General features: G+C 33.2%; 1 protein-coding gene across 1 annotated transcript in view; it reads left to right on the top strand.

Moving 5' to 3' along the window:
• LOC150097235 (sodium-independent sulfate anion transporter-like) overlaps positions 1-21,989 on the top strand; it is a 217,815-nt gene that overhangs the window by 28,522 nt on the left and 167,304 nt on the right. The window contains exons 2-4 of the mRNA XM_090407626.1: positions 1,846-2,078; positions 10,636-10,831; positions 15,577-15,662. Of these exons, the coding sequence (XP_090263752.1) occupies positions 1,846-2,078; positions 10,636-10,831; positions 15,577-15,662 (515 nt within the window). The remainder of the gene's footprint in view (positions 1-1,845; positions 2,079-10,635; positions 10,832-15,576; positions 15,663-21,989) is intronic.

The raw sequence follows: 21,989 nt of genomic DNA, 5'->3' as shown, positions 1-21,989 counted from the left end.
TAATGTTCTACTTGAAATAGAGTAATGCTCATAATTAGTACAAGTAGTCATCTCAACTTGTGATAGGGTCCTGTTTTGACAGTCTCTTCATGAGTTTTTAAACTAATTTTACTCTTTGTTTATAGTGAAGTAGCAAAATATACAAATAATAACATAAAATTCCTGTATACAGTACTGTTGTGTAATAAATAATGAAACATGCGCATACACTGCTTCTGTGCCCTTAGCAGTAAAATAATCAGACAGAAGTCCATGGAGCAAGAGAAATTTCTCAAAGCTGTGTTCTATTTATTGGACATTTCATTATAAGAAATAGGAGAAAGTAGGTAATCAACAACAAATTCTTCAAATTTAGGAATTGCAACAAAGAGTTCTGAGGATGGTTCACAATATGTATAACTTGTGGATGGTTTAGATTCTCCTTCAGGAGATGAGGTGACAGCAGGAGTGGGTTTCTTTATTTGTATTATGTCCAACTCATCTGCACAGTGCCATTTCTATTCTGTATAAATTTTCTATAGGTAAGCAATTGCAGCTTACATTATTCTGTCCACTTTGCTAAATCTGTCTGGGTCCATTTCCTCAAGCAACTGAACTACCTTACTGAGGCAAATGCCTCTGCTGTGCAAAAATTTTCACATTAAACTTTATTTTGAGACTCGGCTTCCTCTTGTTCTTCTGTCTCTTTTCTGCAACATTCTAGCTCTATAAATTCTTCATTTTGAGCTTTTTTCCACAACTTCCAACAATTAATTTCCATCTACATTGTCAACCTCCAACTCACAGCTCTTATAAGGCATTTGTTTGGGAATGTATGAATATATTTTCAGCAGCTTCTTCCAAACGCCATTCATACACTTTTGTTATCTCGCTCTATGCTGTACCTGCAAAATACTATATTCTTTCCAGAAGTCTGAAAGTTTTTTTTTCACCCTCAGTTGCAAAAGTTCTAAAAAAAAAAAAAAAAAAAAAATATGCCTTGAAGACAGCAATAGTAACCTGATCAATTGGTTGCAGGAGTGAGGTGTTTAATGAACATGTTTTGGATTGATGCACCTTTATTGCCATGACAGTACATGTACAGTAATTCCATGGTGATGAAGTTCCACTGCATCACTATCTGTTCTTGACTAGATTTTTTAGATTCAAGTCATCACCATCCCAACCATTTGATCGATCAAGGTAGTTATTAATTGGCCAGCTAGACCACCAACCTTAACCTCTTAGATTATTCTGGCTGGACTTGCATGAAAGTATTGGTGTACATGCAAAAGGAGGTTAGCAATAGCAATGTACTGCAAGAGAGAATTTTGGATGCTTCAGACTACTTTCAAGACTGCCACCCAAATGATAGTGAACATTGCAAGCATTATTACCAAGTGTAGAAGTATCTTGCAATAATGCAAACTTATAATTATTATAAGTGCTTTACTCCTGTTCATTTCTCATATTGAATTTCCAGCTCGAGAACAAAGTATTAAAACATTTTGTAACTGAAAATTCTAAAATGAAGTTGAACAGCATTTTAGTTACTTTTTACAATTGCTATATCTTCATACATGTTAAGAATCAGATTATTTCAGTATAAACTTTTCTTATAAATACTTGTGAAATCAGCACTGGAATTTGGACTGCTGTTGCTTCCATGAGAGATTTTCAGGTGAATTCCTCCTCAAAAACTTTGTGTTTCAATGTTTAACTGCAATTCGTGAATTTTAATCTGTATTTATACATCACACTCATAATGAAATCCATAAATGTAAGATTATTGAACTTAATACAATGTATAACATTTTTTTGCTTTAAATTTGCTTATAGATTTGCTTTTTTCCTTATTTGAAATAGAGAAAATACGTATGCGATCTAACGTTGGTGGTTTTATATCCAGAGTTTGCAACACCTGCTATTTGAGATGCTGTACTAGAAGAACTTTAAAACGACGTTTTCCAATTTTATCATGGCTTCCAGAATATACTACTGCTCACTTGAAAGGTGACATGGTAGCAGGTCTAACAGTAGGACTTACAGTCATACCTCAAGGTTTAGCCCTTGCTCAACTTGCTTCCTTACCTCCACAAGTAAGAAATGTTGACTTTCAGTTTTTTTTTCCAATATTTTATCATGAGATAACAGATGTTCAGATCAAAACATAGAGTTAAGTGTCACTTTTCAGTCTAAGAAATTTACTACTGGATTCAGATGTTGATAACCTAATACGCTATTTTTTCTCTCTGTCTCTCAATTTGTAAAAATAAAAATATATTCCAACATAGTAATTCTTTTTATTATTCAGACTTCATTGAATTAGACTTATTTCACAATGCCTGCTAAACCATTGCTTGTCTGTACCTCTAATTCCTCTCTGCTTTTGTTTTTAAATACTATTTTCTATAGTATGGTTTCCAGACCAGGTAAAAAAAAAAAAAATTAATTAAAAAATGCAAAATCCTTAGTCCATTCACAGTTCTAATGTACTATAGGCTTACAATCTTTTGTGGGTGGATAACACAAAAAAAAAAACTGACTGAAGAAATTAAAATTTTGTTCTTTGTTTGTCTTATGGACATTAAAAGAAATTAAGACTCCACTTTTATTATAAAAGTGGATTATGCTCTATCTCTAGATCAGGGGGTTCCCAACCCTATGCCCGCGGGCACGATGGCGCCCATCGATCAATTTGTGTGCCCGCCACTGTTCAACTGTGTGCCGTATAGTTTGAAATAATCGTGCAACAATTCATGGCATGCTACATGATGCATGAGTTAATGACACATGATGAGTATTAAACACACACAATGTAAAGTAGATGCCCATTCGAAGTTGTTCATTCCAGTTTAAGAACTGGAATATCGTCATATTCTCCTAATTATAAAGCACAGGCTAATGAAATGATCACTAATTTATATTTACATTTTTATATAACTTTTAAGTAATAAAACATTTGATTATAATGTAAACTTTGTATGTATCCATTTAACAAAAGAATTCAAAAAATTTGCTTGAAAAAATAGATGGTGTCCATTGCCCTACCAGTATTTTAGAATGTGCTCTAGGAAACAAAAAAGGTTGGGAACTCCTGCTCTAGATAATCTTCTGTTTGAGGGTGGTGCTTTTAAAGATATCATTTAGAGGTTTGCTTTGCAGTTGATTGGAGACAGAAGAATACAATTTACATTATGTAATACAACATACAGTGATCCCTCAGTTATCCAGTCACATTAGGAGAGCAATATGCTGGTGTTGGATTATTTAAGGATTGCATAACTGAAGGTATGATTACGTTATATATCAACAACCATGGGTCCAATGTCCATAGGTGTCTGATGCCATCTTTATATGATTCTTCCATTGCATTCTATTTTGTGCAAGATGACTGAGTTTGTGTATAGAGTTTCCACACCATTTTGACAATGTCATTGCCCCATTCTCTGTTTGGTCTTCCTTTTTTGTTCTTTCCTTCAATCATCCCAAACAGCAGCATTTTTATTTTCCTCTCATCATTCCTTCTACATATATGGCCAAAGATATATATACATTATATGAGAAGTCATTTGACACATTGACCCATACATTCAATGGTTGGTTAATTGCAGTTTCTTTCATTTGAAGGTTGAATAATTGAGAGATTGCCCTATGTATATTAAGTATGGATGCTATGGGATAAGGAATGTAGGTTTTCTGGAAGTGATATAAAGACTTGTTGCTCATAGAGCTTATAGAGAGAGAGAATCAGTGTGAATTGCAGATATAAACAAAAAAGATGAACATAAGTATGATGAATGTAAAATAGCTGATGGGACACGGAGAGTGAGAGGTGGTAATAAGACTGATTTCAAATTGGGAAAGTGCAAAACATTTAATGTAAATTGCTGTGTAAAATCGAAAGGTTGATAAAGAAGCTTAAAGCATTGAAGACAATTGAGGAGAGTCATCTCCTTCTTCAACCTTTATCAGTCCACTAGTGGATAAAGGTTTCTCCATTCCATTCTATTTTCAGCTTTCCTTATCCATTGCATTCCAGTAATCCTAGCAATTTCAACAAAGGTGGAAACCTTTGTTGAAACCACATAAGACCTCAATAAAAGTCGAAACTGGTCTGGGGCAGCCCTTCCCATAATGCATAGCAATATACACATTTGAAAGGAAGTGTGCTTTGCATTACATTAATGTGAAGTGAATAGCCTCTGTATACAATTAGCCTACCTAGTGGTGAAGATACTTCATCTGCATACAATTGGGTAAAGGATTAAATTAGAATATAATTTCTTGGCAAATATTGTTTACTTTGTAACCAAGTGAAAAAAACTTTTATAAATTGGAGTTATCACTTACTAGACAAAAACTTCTCTTGTTTGTAGTATGTGATAATATTGATACTTGAAAACTGATGGGAACAGGATTACCAGATATCATGAACCTGTTGACTAGGTGGTGGTTGTGGCAAATGAGAGGTGATCCCTGAATGCTACTTGATATTGAGAGTGAGGAAGGAGGGGAAAATACATTTTTTTTTTTTTTTTTTTGCTTGAAGTAAAAGATAGAACACCATTTACTTTTTGAAATGGCAGCATCAAGATTGAATTGAAGGTAAGATATTCATTATGATTGTTCAGGACACTTCTGCAATGCCTTAATTCCATGGAGCCCAGAAAATGCTACATAATTCGTATAACAACTAGTATCCAGAAGCTCTTTCTATCAGTAGTGCAATGTTAGTAGAACAAAAAATTTGATTCTCACTGCATTTTCAGTTTTCTCTCTTGAACTTAACATTTACTCACACTTAAACTTGGCTGTTAAACAGATCTACTGTTAACTATTTTATGACAAAGTAATTAGTGAAGAAGAAACCTTGTGCATGTAGTAGTCACTTGACATACAGATATTTCCAATAAACAGTGCATATTTATTGCCACAATACCTTTTGGAATTTTTGCCATTGTTTATTGCTGTATGTTTTAATTTATTTCAGAACTTTTGCAAAAAAATTATTCTAAATCTGGGAGTGATTTTGAACAATGACCTAAAATTGCAGGGATGTATTGCTAAATTGTGAGGAAAGGACAGCACAGCAGATTATGGCAATGATGTGGAGGACACCAACACAGTGAAGTAAGGATTATAGTTCCATTGTATAAGGTTTCGATCAGACCACATATGCATTACTGTGCACAGATTTAGTCACCTACTTTTCCAAAGGGTGAAGAAATGAACAAAAGGGTCTTGAGATGATTGAGTAAGGTGGTTTTTAATCTCTGGAATGTTGAGTATGAAGACAAATAAAATTCAATTTGCAGAGAATAATGGATAGGCAGATGAGGGGAAGAGGACAATATGATTGAGATATATAAGTTGCTAAGTGATTATTACCAGATTAATGTAGAAGAGGTTTCTCATAGAATGAGAGAAGATAGGGAGGAGAATAAGAGGCCATTCCTGGAAGCTGTGTAATGAGGGTGTGAAGCAAAGGGGATGAGAGCAGGTTTTTTGCCTGGAGAGTAGTTAGTGATTGGAATGCATTGCCCATGAGTATGGTGAATACATTTAAGGCATTGCAGGATGTCCCACACACAGTTCATATAATGAACTGTGTGTGGGACATCCTGCAATGAGTCTTGACTCTGTGGTCTGATCATAATGAAATCGTAGGATTTTGTAAAATTTTATATTTCAGTAAAATGAGTTGTTTCCTATTATTTATTTAATGTCTTTAAAAATTCAGATATTTATAAATTCTGTTATTTGGAAACTTAAAAATTCTTTATAGATCAAGTACTTTCAGTTTCTGTATAAGTAATAAGACAGTCAATGTTTTAATATGCTGCACAAGAAATGAAAGTCTTCTGAGCATGCTGTTTTCTTGTGAATTTCGCTCATTAAAGTAGTGCTTTCTGACTTTTTTGCGTCATGATGCACTGATCAAATTAAAACATTTGTGCAGCACACTCAGGAATTGTTATGTACCAGTTCTTGCAACTGTTAACTTCACATTTTGTGTGGGGGCAACAAGTGAATTTCAAAAAATCAGAATGAGATTTCTCTTGATAAATGGTTTTCATAATAGCATATCAACCAGTACAGAATACAGATGCAAGTCATTTTGATAGGTGTGGCTGTAATAAATGCATAAAGATATATACTAATGCCCATTGCCAGAGTTTTATTTTAGAACTTAGTATGAAAGTAAAGATAAAAATAATTGCAAAATAAAGTAATTAATTTCTTCAATAAGAGACTGGTGCATGTTTCCACAAATGCAAACTTTTTAAGTCTGGGTCATTGCTTGAAAGAGCTATGTGTAATTCCTGATTAACACTTTTTTAATTCATGATAATGACCATCAGCTAGAAAGATTGTTCACTGAGATAGGTTATAAAAACTAGTAGAAGCATCTTAATTGCTTTTCCTCCAATAGATACTCTTTTGCAGTCAACCAGAATTCAGATAACTGAATACCTTTTTTTTTTTAAATTGGACTTCAAGATTCAGTCATTCCTCAAATCTAGGAATTTTGGACTTCAACCTTTCATTGAAAAATCAAAGTTCAAAATATTTTTTGAACAAATATGATCTTGATGCAAATGGATTTTGAATGTAGTTGAGATTTTGGGTGTCATTTGGTCAAAAAATAAATGGAGCTTCACCTTAAGAATGCTCAGATATTACCATATAATTAATTGAAATCAAACCATTATTAACTTAATTTTTAAAAGCTGGATTTTAGATTTGCATCCATTAACTTCAGTCAATACAAGTTAATATATTTTCATTTCGTCCTTGCACTTTTCAATTAGCTTCTTTTTAGATGCTCAAATATATCTGCTAGGTATGCCATTTTTTGAAACCATTTGCATTTGTTTAAAAAATGCAAATAACAAGTCATTTGTTAAAAAAAAAAAAAAAAAAAACCACCTCTTCTACAAACTGAAATCTTGTAGCAAAGATTGATGTTCTGGTTATATTTCTTTGTATAAGGCTGCACAACACCTTAAGTTAAACATGACAGATACCATTCCTCCCACAAGAAAGGAGGTAGAACATGTAATTAAGAATCTTCCTAATAATAAATCTCCTTATATTTCAGTAAGAAAATATCACGAGTAGACATATTACTATTATAATAACAGAATTAACTCGCATAAATAATTCTTTATTCATAGAATTTTCACCTGAGTATCACAGGCATCATCATGATGATGCCTGTGATACTCAGGTGAAAATTCTATGAATAAAGAATAATTTGTGAGTTAATTCCATTATTATAATAGTTAGTAATAAATCTCCTGAGTGATAATATTCTGGCTGAGTTGCTGAAAGTTTTAATGGGCAATAATAACTATTTAATGGAATTCATTTAGGACATCTATAAAACAATACAATTACCTGAAGTTTTTACAACATCTGTCTGCATACTAATTCCAAAGAAACATAATGCACAAAATTGTAAGGATGTGAGCCTAATATCCCATGCATCTAAAATTATTTTAACCATCATTAACAAACTGAAAGAGCCATACTCAGTGAATTGAGTGAACAACAGAAAGACTTCAGAAGAGGAATGGCAACCATTAATGCTATCCTGGAACTAAAAATACTAATAAAGATCACTTGAAAAGAAAAAAATAGGAACATTTACATATGCTTCATAGACTTTCAGAAGGCTTTTGACCAGGTAAAACATAATAAAATGTTCAATATATTAGATAAGTACATTATCTTCTATGTCTAATTTAAGATTATAAAAATTATTTAAACCAAACAGAAAATGCAGCTGTTTTAACTCTGAGACTTCTGAAGTGAAAATAAAAAGAGGAGTTAGACAAGTTTGTATCCTTTCACCAAATCTATTTAATATCATTAGTGAGACAGTGATGAAACAGATTGAAAAACAAAAAACAGGAATTAGTATCAATGATATAAAATACAACAATCTTAGATATGCTGATGATGCCATTCTAATAGCAGAAAACAGAAACAAATTAATCAAATTACTGCAGCTACTAATTGAAGATAAAGAATTTAGTTAGATATTAATGCAAAAAAAACCAAATTTATGAAAATTTCAAAAGAAAGCAGATCTGAACCAGAAATATTCATAAAGAATATGAAAATTGAACATACAACAGAATACAAATATTTAGGCACCTACTTTACTGCAGATGGGATGGAAAAGATAAAGAAATAAAAATAAGAGCAGCCATAGCTAAAGATCATCATCAAATTCCTGCCATGTACCCTCAAGGGGTGTACAGGATATGACAGTACTACATGAAAAAAATTACATCACTATTAATAGTGATGGTTACATCACGATTAATAGCTAAAGATGGATTCTGTAAAAAATAAAGATCTGCTCAGAAGTTCTGTGAGTATCGAGACTTAGAAAAGAATGATAAGAACATTTAGTGTGGCCAATTTTCACATATGGAAGTGAGACCTGGATATTCAAGAAGAGAGTAAGGCAACAGATGCCTTTGAGATGTCGTGCTTATAGAAGAGCTCTGAAAATTCCATGAACAGAACATGTGACAAATACAGATGTCCTACACAGATCTTTATTACAGGAAATGATCCAGAGAAAGATGAGATTGTCAGAACATGTACTGAGAGGTTCAGCAGGACAGAGGATACTAACAGTTTTAGAAGGAAAAATTATGGGAAAAGGATCAAGAGGCAAAAAACCAAGGACATGGCTTGAAGATATAAGGTTGTGGACAATATCACATGGCTATGCAGAAACAAAAAGGAAAGCACCAACAGGGAGAACTGGAAGGACATGGTGCTACACCCTCTCACTGAGGAAGCTACATGAAGGAGGTTGTAAAAAAAAAAAAAAAAAAAAAAAAAAGTGGGACTTGGCGATTTAGATTTGAAGCTTACCATCTTTACAGTATCATTTAAGTGGACATTAAATCTAGTTGAAAAATCTTTGCAACCAGAGGCTCTCATTGCAGTCTATCAATTGAATATTAGTTTTTGGACCAAACTTTTTAAACCAAATTGCTAATTCTCCCTGTCACTGCAGCCACACCATCTGTACATAGACTTGCTCAGTTTATCCATGAGATAATTATTTGAAAGTGTTTGTTGATTACTGTAAATATTTCTTCTCCACTTGTCTGTTTGGGAAGATCCTTGCAGAATAAATGATGTTCTTTCACATATATTGCTTCTGAAATTCTAATAAGAACTAGTACCTAAGCAAATTACTGACATCTGTAGAGTTATCAGTTTGTAACAAAAAAACATTTTAGAAACATTTATTCTCTGGATGAGTGTAGTTTTTATATTAACTGACATATCGATACTATCTACTGATAGTATTATTTGAAAGTGGTACTTTTTTGATGATACTTCTGCTCCACTCAAGCCAGTATAGTGACTCTTCAATCTTGTAGTGCACTTCCCACTCAATTGCAGTATACTGGTTTGGAAGCATTGCACTAAAGGATGTAAACTTATTATACATTTTTAGCACCATAAAAGAGCTAAGGGTTAGATTATCTGTTTCCTCTCAGTGGTATTCAAACCCAGAACCTGTTGGCTAGAGAGTGGAGGCACTATCCCCTCAGCAACCATGCTGCAGAGAATATTTTCAGAACAGTTTGTGGTTGTATCCATTAGGCAATATTTACTGCATGATGGATTTATTTTATTTTTATTGGTAGATACATCCACAGGATGTCTTTCTTTAATTCAAAAATTCACATCAGTATATCAGATTATTAGGTTTACGTGGTTTCGTTTTCCTATACTACTGTGAAAGTTTGGCTATATAAAAAAAAAAAAAAAATGTCTTAGACTGATTTTAATCTTACAATTGCTCACTGCATGCTTATTAACTAGTTTTAGGTCAAAACAGTCAGAAAACATGGTCCAGATCCATATATTTTATATCAGGTAGATATTTCTAAGCTATGATTCTCAAATAAATTTAGTTTAATCCTTTATCCAAGTGTGCAAACAAAGTTTGTGCCTGAAAATATCTTTAGGACTGGGGTAAGTTAGTACAACACTGGGCAACTCATAGCAAAGGTGGACCAAGCTAACATCACTCTTATCTCAGTATCTCCCATAATGCAAAACACATCTTGCAGATATGTATAATGTTATGCATTAAGGGAAAGGCCACTACCCAGACTAGTTTTGACTTTTATTGAAGTCTCTTCAATGGGAGCCAGGCCTAGAAGTGGAGATACCAGGCAAAAGCAATGGAAATTACATAATTATGGGAGATACTGAGATAAGAGTGATGTTAGCTTGGTCCACCTTTGCTAAGAGTTGCTCAGTGTTGTACTACCTTGCCCAAGTCCCGAAGATATTTTCAGGTGCAAACTTTGTTTGCTAACACTTGGGTAAAGGATTAAACTAAATTTATTATAGTCTAACCAAGTGAAAAATAAACTTTCAACATTTTTCATCATTTTCAATATGATTCTCAAAATAAACTTGTATTTCTCTCTCTCCAGTATTAAAAAAAACCCTGTTTCTTTTTCTTCACAAATGGAAAAGTATAATCTTGCTTAATTTCTTGAGGTTCATCAATTCTTCCTACTCCTTTAATGCTATTTATATCATACCTTAGTATTTAAAAACTTTGAGGCCATTATGTAATAATCAAAACTTTTTTTTCAGTATGGGCTATACACAGCATTCATGGGATGTTTTGTATATGCTATATTTGGAAGTTGTAAGGATCTCAGCATTGGACCTACTGCTGTAATGTCTCTTATAACAGCCGAACATGTTCATGTTGGTGGAATTCCATATGCCATAATATTAACGTTTCTATGTGGTTGTATGCAGTTCTTAATGGGTGTTCTCAATTTAGGTAAGGAAATTGTATTATCTTGATTAGAACCTTTATTATTATATAGTATCTCCATGGGGTCCGGAGACTCATCGTGGGAGATCCAAATTAATGTCAGGGAACTTGCAACTAATTCTGGCAAACCATTCTACTCGTTCACCACTCTCCATGCAATAAAAAAAAAAAAAAAAAATCTGTGAACCACATTCTTCCACAACTTCTGTGGATGGCCCCTAGTTCTCTGACTACTTTTCATATATTGATAATTTTCCTCTGTCTTAAAAGTTTCTATCATGTTCCTTCTTTTCTGCCTATCAACTAAACTTTGTAACCTGCAAACCTTCAACCTATCTCCTCATAGGGAGCATTCTACAGACCTGTCACTCAGCTCTAAACTTTCTCCAGCATCTCCTACTCCTCAAAAAAAAAAAAACAGGTGACCAAATCTGTGCACAGTAATAAAGATTTTAATACAGTATAATTAATACTCATCACAAACTGTGTAGATCCAACTTCAACTCTTCAACAAAGAAAAAAGAAATTAAAATTGTAAGCATTTAAATATTTACAAAAAATAAACCAAACTAAATGGCAGACCAAGGATAAACTGGATCACTAATATTATGAAAGCTGCTAAAATCAACAGCCTTCAAGAAAGACTTTATTAAAAGAAGAGTGGAGAAGATGGACTCGGGAAGTACTCAACCCATCTTGACAGAAGAGAATCAGTCATATCATTCATGCTCTTCTTATACCAGCCATTTTGCTTTGTCCTCCACATTTTATAACTCATTATTACATGCCCTCTGTTCATTGAGCTAATTTACTGCTGCATGGCATCTACATCTTCCTTTACACTCCCAGACTTATAACAGTAACTATCTGTATCTTTTGTCCTATTGGCTCTCATTACAGGCAGCTAAGTGAACTATCTCCTGTGTCTCTCCTTCCTTTTTCACTTCTGCTCTGGGTTGGAATTCCTCTGTCATCAGCTAATACTTCTCAGTTTGTTCTGTTCTCTGTCTTTGTTGAAAACATAATAGAAGTTGGAAGATTTTTCCCAGATGAGTCTTTGATTCCATGAGGTCTTAGGGTAATAATAATAATAATGTCCTTTACAATTTTGCTATGTTCTTGAAGCTGAAGTTAATACCTCCTCATTCTTGGTAATCTTGCAACCTTTGATTAAGTCTTTCCTCCATTCAACTTAGATTTGAAACCTGATAAACTATATTCAGCATTCTTTGATCATTCTAATTCTCCCACTTGCTTGCCTCAAATGGGCATGCTGACCTGTTTTATTTTTAATAGTCCCATTTCTTTATTTTCTTCATTCAGTGCTTCCCTTCCTTCACTAAATTGAGACCCATTTACTATGAGAGCTCTTCTCAGTTTGTTCTTATCATGCTGCAGTGACAGATGTACAGTCTTAATTTTCTTGCTTTTTTAAACTTTTGTATCCTCGCTCATCTCATGCTTATTACCTTTCATATGTTAATGCACTTTATCTCATCTTCTCTTATAACCTTTTTCTAAAATGTGACCAAATTTAAACAAGACTGACCTTTAACAGTATAACTCTAGCTTCTATAAAGAATGTTCTCTTCACCCACCATTCCTGAGTCTTTAGTAAATTTTTCCAGAATCTGCATTTTCACTAAAGAAATGCAAACTGGTCTAGTAAGCTGCAGACTTTTAGATTATTTTGCAAAAGAATTGGACAGCTTACCATGTAAATTGCCAGCCTGGTTGGCTGAGTGGTTAGCTTATCTGCTCTCCAGCCAAAAGACTGAGAGATACAAACATCCATGCCTGTGGATCTTTTAATTGTCTGAAAATACTAGTGGTCATGGTGGTCAGTAGATGGCATTGGCATAGATGATGAGGTTCACTGTAGTTGGTGGTTTGAGTGGTGGAGATGGAGAGTTGTGGAGTAGGTGCCCTCCCTTGATGAGTCTTTGGACTCCCTGGAGATGTCATGTAAAAATAATAAGTTGATATTTTAACTGAAACAAAGTGAAATTAAACATGATGCATGCAGTAAAGAATGTCTCAGCTCAATGTTTATTTTATTAATGGATTATAAATGCCTTTAGACTTCTTACTGCTATCTCTAATATGGGAAAAATCTATTGCAATCTATAATTCCTCCACTTTCTTTTAAATCGTTCAAACATTTTGTTAATTATGTTCAAACTTTGAATTCAACAAATTAAATTTTGTCAAATTCACAAAGAAAAACTTGGAAAATCTTAAAAAAAAATAAAAATCTTAAGGTATTCATAGCTAATTTTAATTAATTTATACTTTCTTTGTACTGTTCATCCTTTGCAATATTAGATATGTTATAATCCTCCTCTGTATCATCAGGGCAATAGGATTGAATGAAATTTCATCATGCATTTCATTGGAATGTGCCATGGAACTGATAGATCCAGTGACCTGGCTGTTTAATGAATGTCTTTCAGCTGTTCAACTTCTTAGGGAGTGGAAATAGGATAAAGTAGTGCAGTTGCATATAATGAAAAACAGTGGCAGATAAGTTTGCATTTCTTCAATTTGTCAAAATTGGTAAGGGATCATATAAGAAGTGAATGAAGGTAAACTTTTATGCAGAAGCATAAAACTTTATAATTAACTTTTATAATAAGGCTAGATGAGAAAAATTTCAGTGCTGTGATATTTGTGAGTTTTGCAAAAGTATTTGAGTTTGCACAGTTTAATATTTGAACTGAAACAAATAGATAATTGGATAATGGATTGGATTTGCAACTGACTGTGTGATGGATATCAGAGTTATGCATGGGAGAGTATCAAAGAAGAGAAAGGTAACAAGTGAGATTTTGTAGCATTCAGTACAAGGCTCTTTTCAGTCTCTCTACTAGTGATGTTATGAGTAGAGTACAGAGAGAAATGCAGACGAATAAAAAAAAAAAACTATGGAGTTATTAGAGGTGATACTGAGCAGTTCTTCAGGAGGATTTGAATGGCTGGAAAGGTGAGCAAATAAGTGGTGATAACAGTTGAATGTGAATGTTGTGATAGGTTTTAAAACTTGGATTCAGCCTTCCAGCTGAATCCAAGTTTTAAAACCTTTCATCACTTTGGAACTCTACTGGAGGATGCAAAAGATCAAAAAAAAATCAGCTAACGCCTTTTTATTCCCGTTTATACGGGAGTAGGCGAGGCCATTTAGCCCTATCTAACTTTTGGAGACTGAGTGGGCAGTTCAATCTCCACTGGTACCCAATCAGAGACAGATGGCCCAAGGCTATCACTAATTAAGCGGTACGCAGTGAAGAGAGACGGCTCAAATGTGCCGCCATCTCGTGGTACCTAACCCTAACACAATATATTTTAATGTCTGAAATAATGTGGGTTCTACGGTCGATTTTCTTGAGTTTACAGGACGAAAAACCAGAGTTTCTGGGAGGAAAAACCTGCTTGCCCGTGCCAGAGATCAACTAACTCGGGAACCAGTCGAAAAAAGGCTTAGAAAAATTTCCTCTAGTCGCCGACTAGACTCGAAACCAAGACTTCCTTCGTGCGGCCAAGCGCGGTGGTATGCAAACGCCACATCCACTGAGCTACACAGGCTACTGGATGCAAAAGAATTGAATGCAATTGAAGACTACCAGTAGATTTTTTTTTGCAATGCTGAGAAAGCCATTGACCAGCAGAGATAATAATGAAATGATTCTATTGTATAGAGTCCTAATCAGAAAACACTTAAACTACTTTGCATAAACTGGTCACCTGGATTTCAAGAGTATCAGGAAACTTATGTAAGTTCAGTATGCTTACCAAATTGATAAGTGAGATTGTCCAAAACACAACAGAGGCCATCTCTGAAATTTGCACAAAAGAGGGATGAGTAAGGAAGTTGAGATTTATTTTGCATGAAAATTGGCAGATGAATTGAATATGCTTCTTTAGAGTGTGGTGAGTGCAAACATTGATTGTTTTATGGAATGTATGATCAGTTTATGAGTCTGACTTCATGCAGATATAATGCTAATCATTCTGCAGTAGTGAAGCAAATAACTTTTTTGGGGGGGATAAAAAGTATTTGGGAATTGGACTGATTCTTTCAGTTCTTAATAATGCATTTAATGCCTTGTATTGCATTTTAGTTTCAATTAAATGACATAACTATGTTCTGTTTTTTTGATACTGTCATCACTCTGATTCTGCAGCTGCTTTTTCTTCATTGCTGTTATATTTTAAAGTTATCTTTGCCCTTTCTGGTTCAACTGGGTAAAACCTTTGTCACTAACAAATAGTAAGTTAAAATTTTAATGTGATGTTATTGTCAAAACAGCAGTAAGTGCATGCCATGTGACATGTCATATTTGAATGTTGTTTTACCATTCCTTTTTAGAATATACTTTCTGATATCCTTGTAATCAATGAAGCAATATTAGACAGTAAATTTTTTTTACATGTGTTAATCATTATTCACTCTACAAATGTTTTGACACATAATAAATTCAGAATTTTTTAATTTATGTGTAGGTAATGATTTTTACATATGCTATATCCAAAGAGAAATCTGTTTAATATTAGGAAAGAATAAAACTCTAACATACAAATATTGCACAAATCTCATAATTATTATAACAAGAAGGGGTGGGGGATATCTAGACGATACTGCCTTGATCAAGTTCTATCTTTCATATTAGAAAATTAAACCAAATAAATAATATTTTGGTGATTATAGATATGTTGATTAAAATTAGAGTTTTTGTTCATTCTTAAACCTGCAGGATTTTTCATCAGCTTTATTTCTGCGTCAGTTCTTAGTGGTTTTACATCTGCTGCTGCTATCATTATTGCCACCAGTCAGTTGAAGGTAGTATATATATATTTCCTGTGTGTTCATTTTTTACCTGTATGCTTGTTAATTTTGCTACGCATAATTAACGGAGTTGAATATTCTTTAAGTGCTCTAATATTAACTCAAAAAAATTACAAAAAAAATTACAAAAAACATTACTTCAGAGTGTTTTTTGAACTTCATATGGTATGCTTAACTTTAGTATTAATAAAATACCAAATATAGAGTTAGACTTTATTATTTAGAGTGATTCGGGTATAAGTTTCTGTATAAGAGAAATTGATTTGGAATACTTTCAGGATAACATTTAATTAAATTAGGATTAATATGCTGTGAAAGCTGATTTAAATGGAGCCTTGTCTAAGGGATGATGTACTGTAATGTGGGATCTTTACTAGTGACAAAGCCTTATGCATGCCAATGAGCAACTTTTAGCGAGATGCCTAACCTTTTACTTACTGTAATTGTACTAACGGTAGCTAGGAGAAATAATGAAAATTAGTTTTATTTGGTCATTAGGATTAAAAATGCATTCTAAATAAGAAGATACTGACTAATTTCCCCAGAGATTGCATGTCTTCCTCAAGATTACAAAAATATATAAGTGTACAGTTAGCAAATAAGATATAAATTTATATTAACAAGAGAAGCTGGAATGAACCCTTGTATCATGAACAATTGAAAAATACATGGCATCGTTTGGATTGGCAGCCTGGCTGGCCGAGTGGTTAGCGTGTCTGCTCTCCAGCTGCGGGTTCAAATCCTGCCATGGGCATGGATGTTTATGATTGTCTGTGGAAATACTGTTGGCAATAGATGGCATTGGTGTAGTTGCGGTCAATTGGTGGATTGTGATTGAAAGCAGAGTTGTAGAGTAGATGCCCACCCTCGATGAGTCTTTAGACTCCCTGGAGGTGACTAATAATAATAAAACAACTGTAGTGGATTCTTTTATCTGATGAGAATGTTTTCTTTTATTAGATAAGGCATAGAGGTCTTGTTCCAGTCAATGTCATGATGCATGTAGAAGAGTTAAGGTAAACCTGATCTGTCTTCCCTGTTATGAGCTACATTGCTGAGATTTTTTTTTTCTTTCTCCCTTACCTTGAAACTTCTAGAATCTTACCTATTCAAGAAAGGCCACAAGAACAACGAATTTTGTCCTGGATGTTTATAGGAGTTATCATCTCTGGGAAGAATAGATTTGAATTCTATTCTGATATCAGATTGACGAGATATAAAAAAAAACTTTTTGGCCTAGCCATGGGAAGTCCCTTATCTTTCCGTAGAAAACTTTGAAAACAATTTCTTCCACTGACCAACCTGAAACCTGCCATCTAGTGGTGATATGTGGATTGATATCTTTGTCTGGAAGTATGACATTGCTGATTTAAATAGTGTTTTAATTTAAATAATCTCTCTCATTTCCTTTTTACCAAAAAATAAAATGCACTCTGGAATTGGAAAATGAAGGCAAAATTACCTTTAGTAGATGTCCAAATCTCAAAAACATTTGAGAATGGTTTCACATTGCAGCAAATGTCTAAAGTCCACTCCTACCTTACATTACCTCCATTCATCATATCTTTACCATCCATTACAAAAAATAGCACACTTTTAAGGATATGATTGATTCTTATCTCTATCTTAAAAGACAGAAAAATAAAGAATTATGAATTTTACTCAACCAATTTATATCCAATGAACATTTAAGTAGAGATTTACAAAAAAAACTATTCTCCAATTCTGCTTGGTCCTCAGCCAAATCTTGACATGCACTACAGAGGCTTATTCATTCTCTATATTGGTAGTCTTTCAGAGGTTTCTAATCTCAATTCTCATAAAATTGGAGTGGCATTCAAACTTGTTTTCACAATACACTGGCTCCTTTATTCTCCCCAAAACAATAACTCCTACAAATGTCTTGAGAGGGCAGAATTCCTTGTTCCTGTTGTCTTTCAGTTTTAAGATAAGAAAAAAAAAAAGAACACCTTAGCAGTGTGACTGATAACAGAGAAGAACGATTAGGTTGTCTCTCTTCTCGCAATGTCTTACCTAGATGAGAACACAGTTTTTCTCATCAGATCAAAGAATGCACCTTAGTCATTTTATCACATGGCTTACTGAACAAAGATGGATTCTAAGTAACATCCAGAAGTCTGTAATTAGATCACTTCATACACCAGATCTCAACTTATTAGCTAATCATATCCAAACAATACTAGAAAATGGATGACTTGTGCTACCCTTCACTGTCTCCAAATGTTTTTTGATTGTTCATATTACAAAGGGTCCAACCAACTTCTCTTTTTAATTTATATTTTGTATTTGTTAAGAACACATTTTTATTTTTCCCCCGAGAAAGCTACAAGTAATCTGTAATGTAACTAATCAATTTATTCTTATTTATTATGTATTTTTAATCTTAACAACCATATCAAACCAATTTTCATTAACCATTTTGGTTGCAAGTTCTTCAAAAAAACAGAGGTATTGCTTGAATTGTCTTACTGTTCAGCTATAAACAAGGGGAATTGATTGTTAAAAAGTATTATTTATAAACAGTTACAATAATATTCATATTGTTACACCTGATATCTTAGGAATATAGTATTCTCAGCCATCATGGTGTAAGATGAAGAATAAATATCATAAATTAAAACCCCTGCATAAAAAATGAATTATTAAATGGAAAATTTCTTGCTCTGTAATATGTATAAAACGTAAGAGTTGTTAAAGTAGCTGATAAAGGAAGGAATGTATTAATATTGTAATATGACTTAAAATAAGTAGCTAACAAAGGAAAGTATAGATTAATATTGTAATACGATTAAAAATGAGACTTAAGTAAATAATTAGAAATGGGTGAGTCATAACATACGTTATGTGAGAGATTAAGTTATTAAGTAGAATTCATAGAAAAGGTTTGAAAGGGGATTAAGTCAGGCTAGCACAAGAAAAGCAAAGCTATCGCTTAGGGCCGATCCCCGGATTGAAACATTGAGAACGGGCTTGCCGATCAAATGATGTTTGGCGAGAAAACGCCACCCTAATTGGTCGATGATAAAAAAACAAGTAGAAGGAGGAGAAAGGAAGTAAGAAAAGGTGCCGTTAGGGGAGCAGCTATAAAAGGGTTGGTAACCCCCTGGGGGTTCTTTTTTGGATAGTCGCTTTTGGCCTTGGAGTTTGGTTTTGGTTCTGGTGGAGTTCACGGGGTTTTCCCGAGTGGCGACTGGGGTGATATCTCCTCGTCACAACACGGAAACAAAAGTGAGTGGGATTTTGATTCCCGTTTTCCTGAGCAGGAAGCAAAGGAAAAATTGCCATAGAGTCCTAGAAAAGGAGGGATCTTTGTTTCGACGCTAGTGATAACTGCAGAAAGCTGTAAAGAGATCGATGTCTTCGTTGCTGATAGTAGAGCAAATATGTGTGTTAAAGTATTCCAGAGTTACGAGAAGTTATGCTAGAGGTTTGTTTAGAAAAGAATAAAGGCCCATACGAAGAGCTCAAGAAAGGTACTATAAATCATAACTTATGTTGGCTAGAAATTTGTCTGTGAAAAGTATCGCGATTCCAATACAGAACTTGTTGAAGTTATACTAGGACTTTAGTATATGATAGAATGTGTTATGTGTAGATTGACTAGTGTTAAAGATTTGTGAATGATTAAGAGTCCTAAGGTATTTTTGCATGTCTATTATATTGCACAAGATATTTAGATGACATAATTTGTGTGTTAGTGCAAATAACGGTATAACAGAATAGTGTGAATTAAGTAATTACGTATCCTAAGAATTGAATGCCTAATGTAATGTATAAAATAATTGAAATGTCACAAGTATGTGTTAGCAGTGAATGATTTGTTAATCTACTTCAATATGAATAATCAGATAGTGTGAATTGATCTAATTTGTTCACATCAGGTGAATTTATGAATTAAAGTGTATGGCAGCATAATCACAAATAGCCATATTGCTTGTAATAATTTAATGTTAGTCTATAAGTATTTTAGTTTAGTATTTGAATTGTACCATGTTTAGAAACTTAATAAACCTTTTGTTCAGTGATAAAAGAGTTGTCTGATGTTGCTAATCCAATGCACCGCTTAAAATTATCGTACCTAATTACATGGGAAAATTTAATGTTGAGGAAAGAGATTAAGAGTCACGACTGCAATAATATTTAAATACTAAGAGATATATTAGAGATTGACTTTCTCCCTATTTATGACAACATGAATGGTGCAGTTGATAACCACTTGAAAATATTGTACTTAGTCACGCGGAAAATTTAAGTTGAGAATCGAGTTGTGTCACGACTGCAATAGTTACTTTCAGATATATGAGTTCTTTCTCCTTGTTTATGTATGTAATATCCTAAACTAAATATCCCAAAAGGCGCAGTATAAATACAAATATTAGGGGTACTACGGGGAGCAATAACTTAGATAATGGTATAAGTTTTGGTAAAATCCCGGGCATAGAAGTTAGAAGAATATAGATAAAAGGAATTCGTAACAATTAGAGTAGAAATCGTAAATTGGGACACAAATCAATTTATTCTTATTTATTATGTATTTTTAATCTTAACAACCATATCAAACCAATTTTCATTATTAACCATTTTGGTTGCAAGTTCTTCAAAAAAACAGAGGTATTGCTTGAATTGTCTTACTGTTCAGTTCCTATAAACAAGGGGAATCAATTGTTAAAAAGTATTATTTATAAACAGTTACAATAATATTCATATCTAATTGCTTCTCAGCATGAATTAATTTATATAAGTAAAATGTATGACAAATTGCAATATTGAATTTTTTTGTACCTTTCATTATAGCGCAAAGCTCACTTAGAAAATTGACTAAATTTTACCAGTTAATATAATGAACTAGAATTCTGTAATTTAATGTATAATTAACATAAATACTCAATTAATGTTATCATAGTCAGTGTAATAATACTTTCAAAGAGGAAAAAATATGTATCTGCAGATTTTTTTAATTTAAAATAATTAATTTTGTACAATGTCAAGTACATGTCATATATTATTTTAAGACATCAATCTTAAGTTTGCCTCAAGTGCTAGCCTGTCTGTTTCTCCATGAACAGCAGTAGTCATAAAGCAAATGTTTTGGCTTATATGCTGTATTCAACATATATCCATACACTGAGAATAAGAAAAGTATATATATCCATGCTGCAAAGTATTGAGAAGTTCTTCAAAATTCAGATATGAATATTCAGAATCAACTCTAAGGGCAGATAATATAAACTTCATAAGCACTAATTTGTTTGTTGACCCCAAATGATTATTTGCTATGGATGCAGTTATTTTCATCTACACTATTTCAAAACAGCAACTCTTTCTTTAATTACTAGGAAAGAGTTGTCAGTTTGATTGAGCATCCAATAAGAACAAGAAATTGCTTTTTTACTTTCATGACTGTCATGTACATGTGACTCAATCTATCTAGGCTGATCCTCCAGGATTATTTTCATAATTCCTTCTGTGCACCTTAGTTTATAGCAAACAACAAAGTTAGCATGACAAGCTATTTCATGCATTATGTAAGTGCAACCAACCTCTCGTGTATGAGCTCAACATAAAAAGAAAAGTGCATAAATTTTAATGCCATAAAAATCGTCAATAAAAAATCCAAAATTATAAAAATAAGCATAGAAAACTTCAGTTGCATTCTCATATTTCTATAGAACAAGAAATATTTCAGCTGTTTAGGCATAGTTTTTAGTGAAGATGGCAAATTAAATATGGAAATAGACAACAGAATTATCAAAAAGTATGGTAGGAAGTCAACTAATTAAATTCTTATGGAATAAGAGAAATTAGTCAAAACACTTAAGTATCTGTATACAAACAAGACAGTAATCAGACCAATTTTAACTTATGAATCTGAGAGCTGGATTAGAAATATATTAATTAAAAAAAACAACTTAATCTAAGACCACAGATATGAAAGTTATGAGAAAGATTAGGGGAGTGAACAGGTGGCAGCAATGATAGAATCATATTAGAAACAAAGACATTAGGGAAGAGACTCGACATTATTGGCATTCAAAAATGTGTGAGTAAGGCTAATCTCAGGAGGTATAGTCACTTAATCAGAATGAAGAGGAAAGGTTAGCAAAACTGGTATTTAATGCCAAGTATCTTAGAAGACCAAAATATTAGATATGACAATATTGGAGTGCTGTTAAGTGGTAGACTAATTTGGAGGAAGATTGTTGATTGGAGAATAATGTAAACTTAATCATTTGGTGCTGTCTAGTAGTTGGTACACCTCTTGAGAGTACATATCAGGAAATTAATGATGATAATTTTTCA

Source organism: Typopeltis vanoorti, chromosome 17 (assembly GCF_054136105.1).
Source record: "Typopeltis vanoorti isolate ZY-2024b chromosome 17, IOZ_Tvanoo_1.0, whole genome shotgun sequence".
NCBI lineage: Eukaryota > Metazoa > Arthropoda > Arachnida > Uropygi > Thelyphonidae > Typopeltis > Typopeltis vanoorti.
This window is presented reverse-complemented; position numbering and strand designations above follow the sequence as displayed.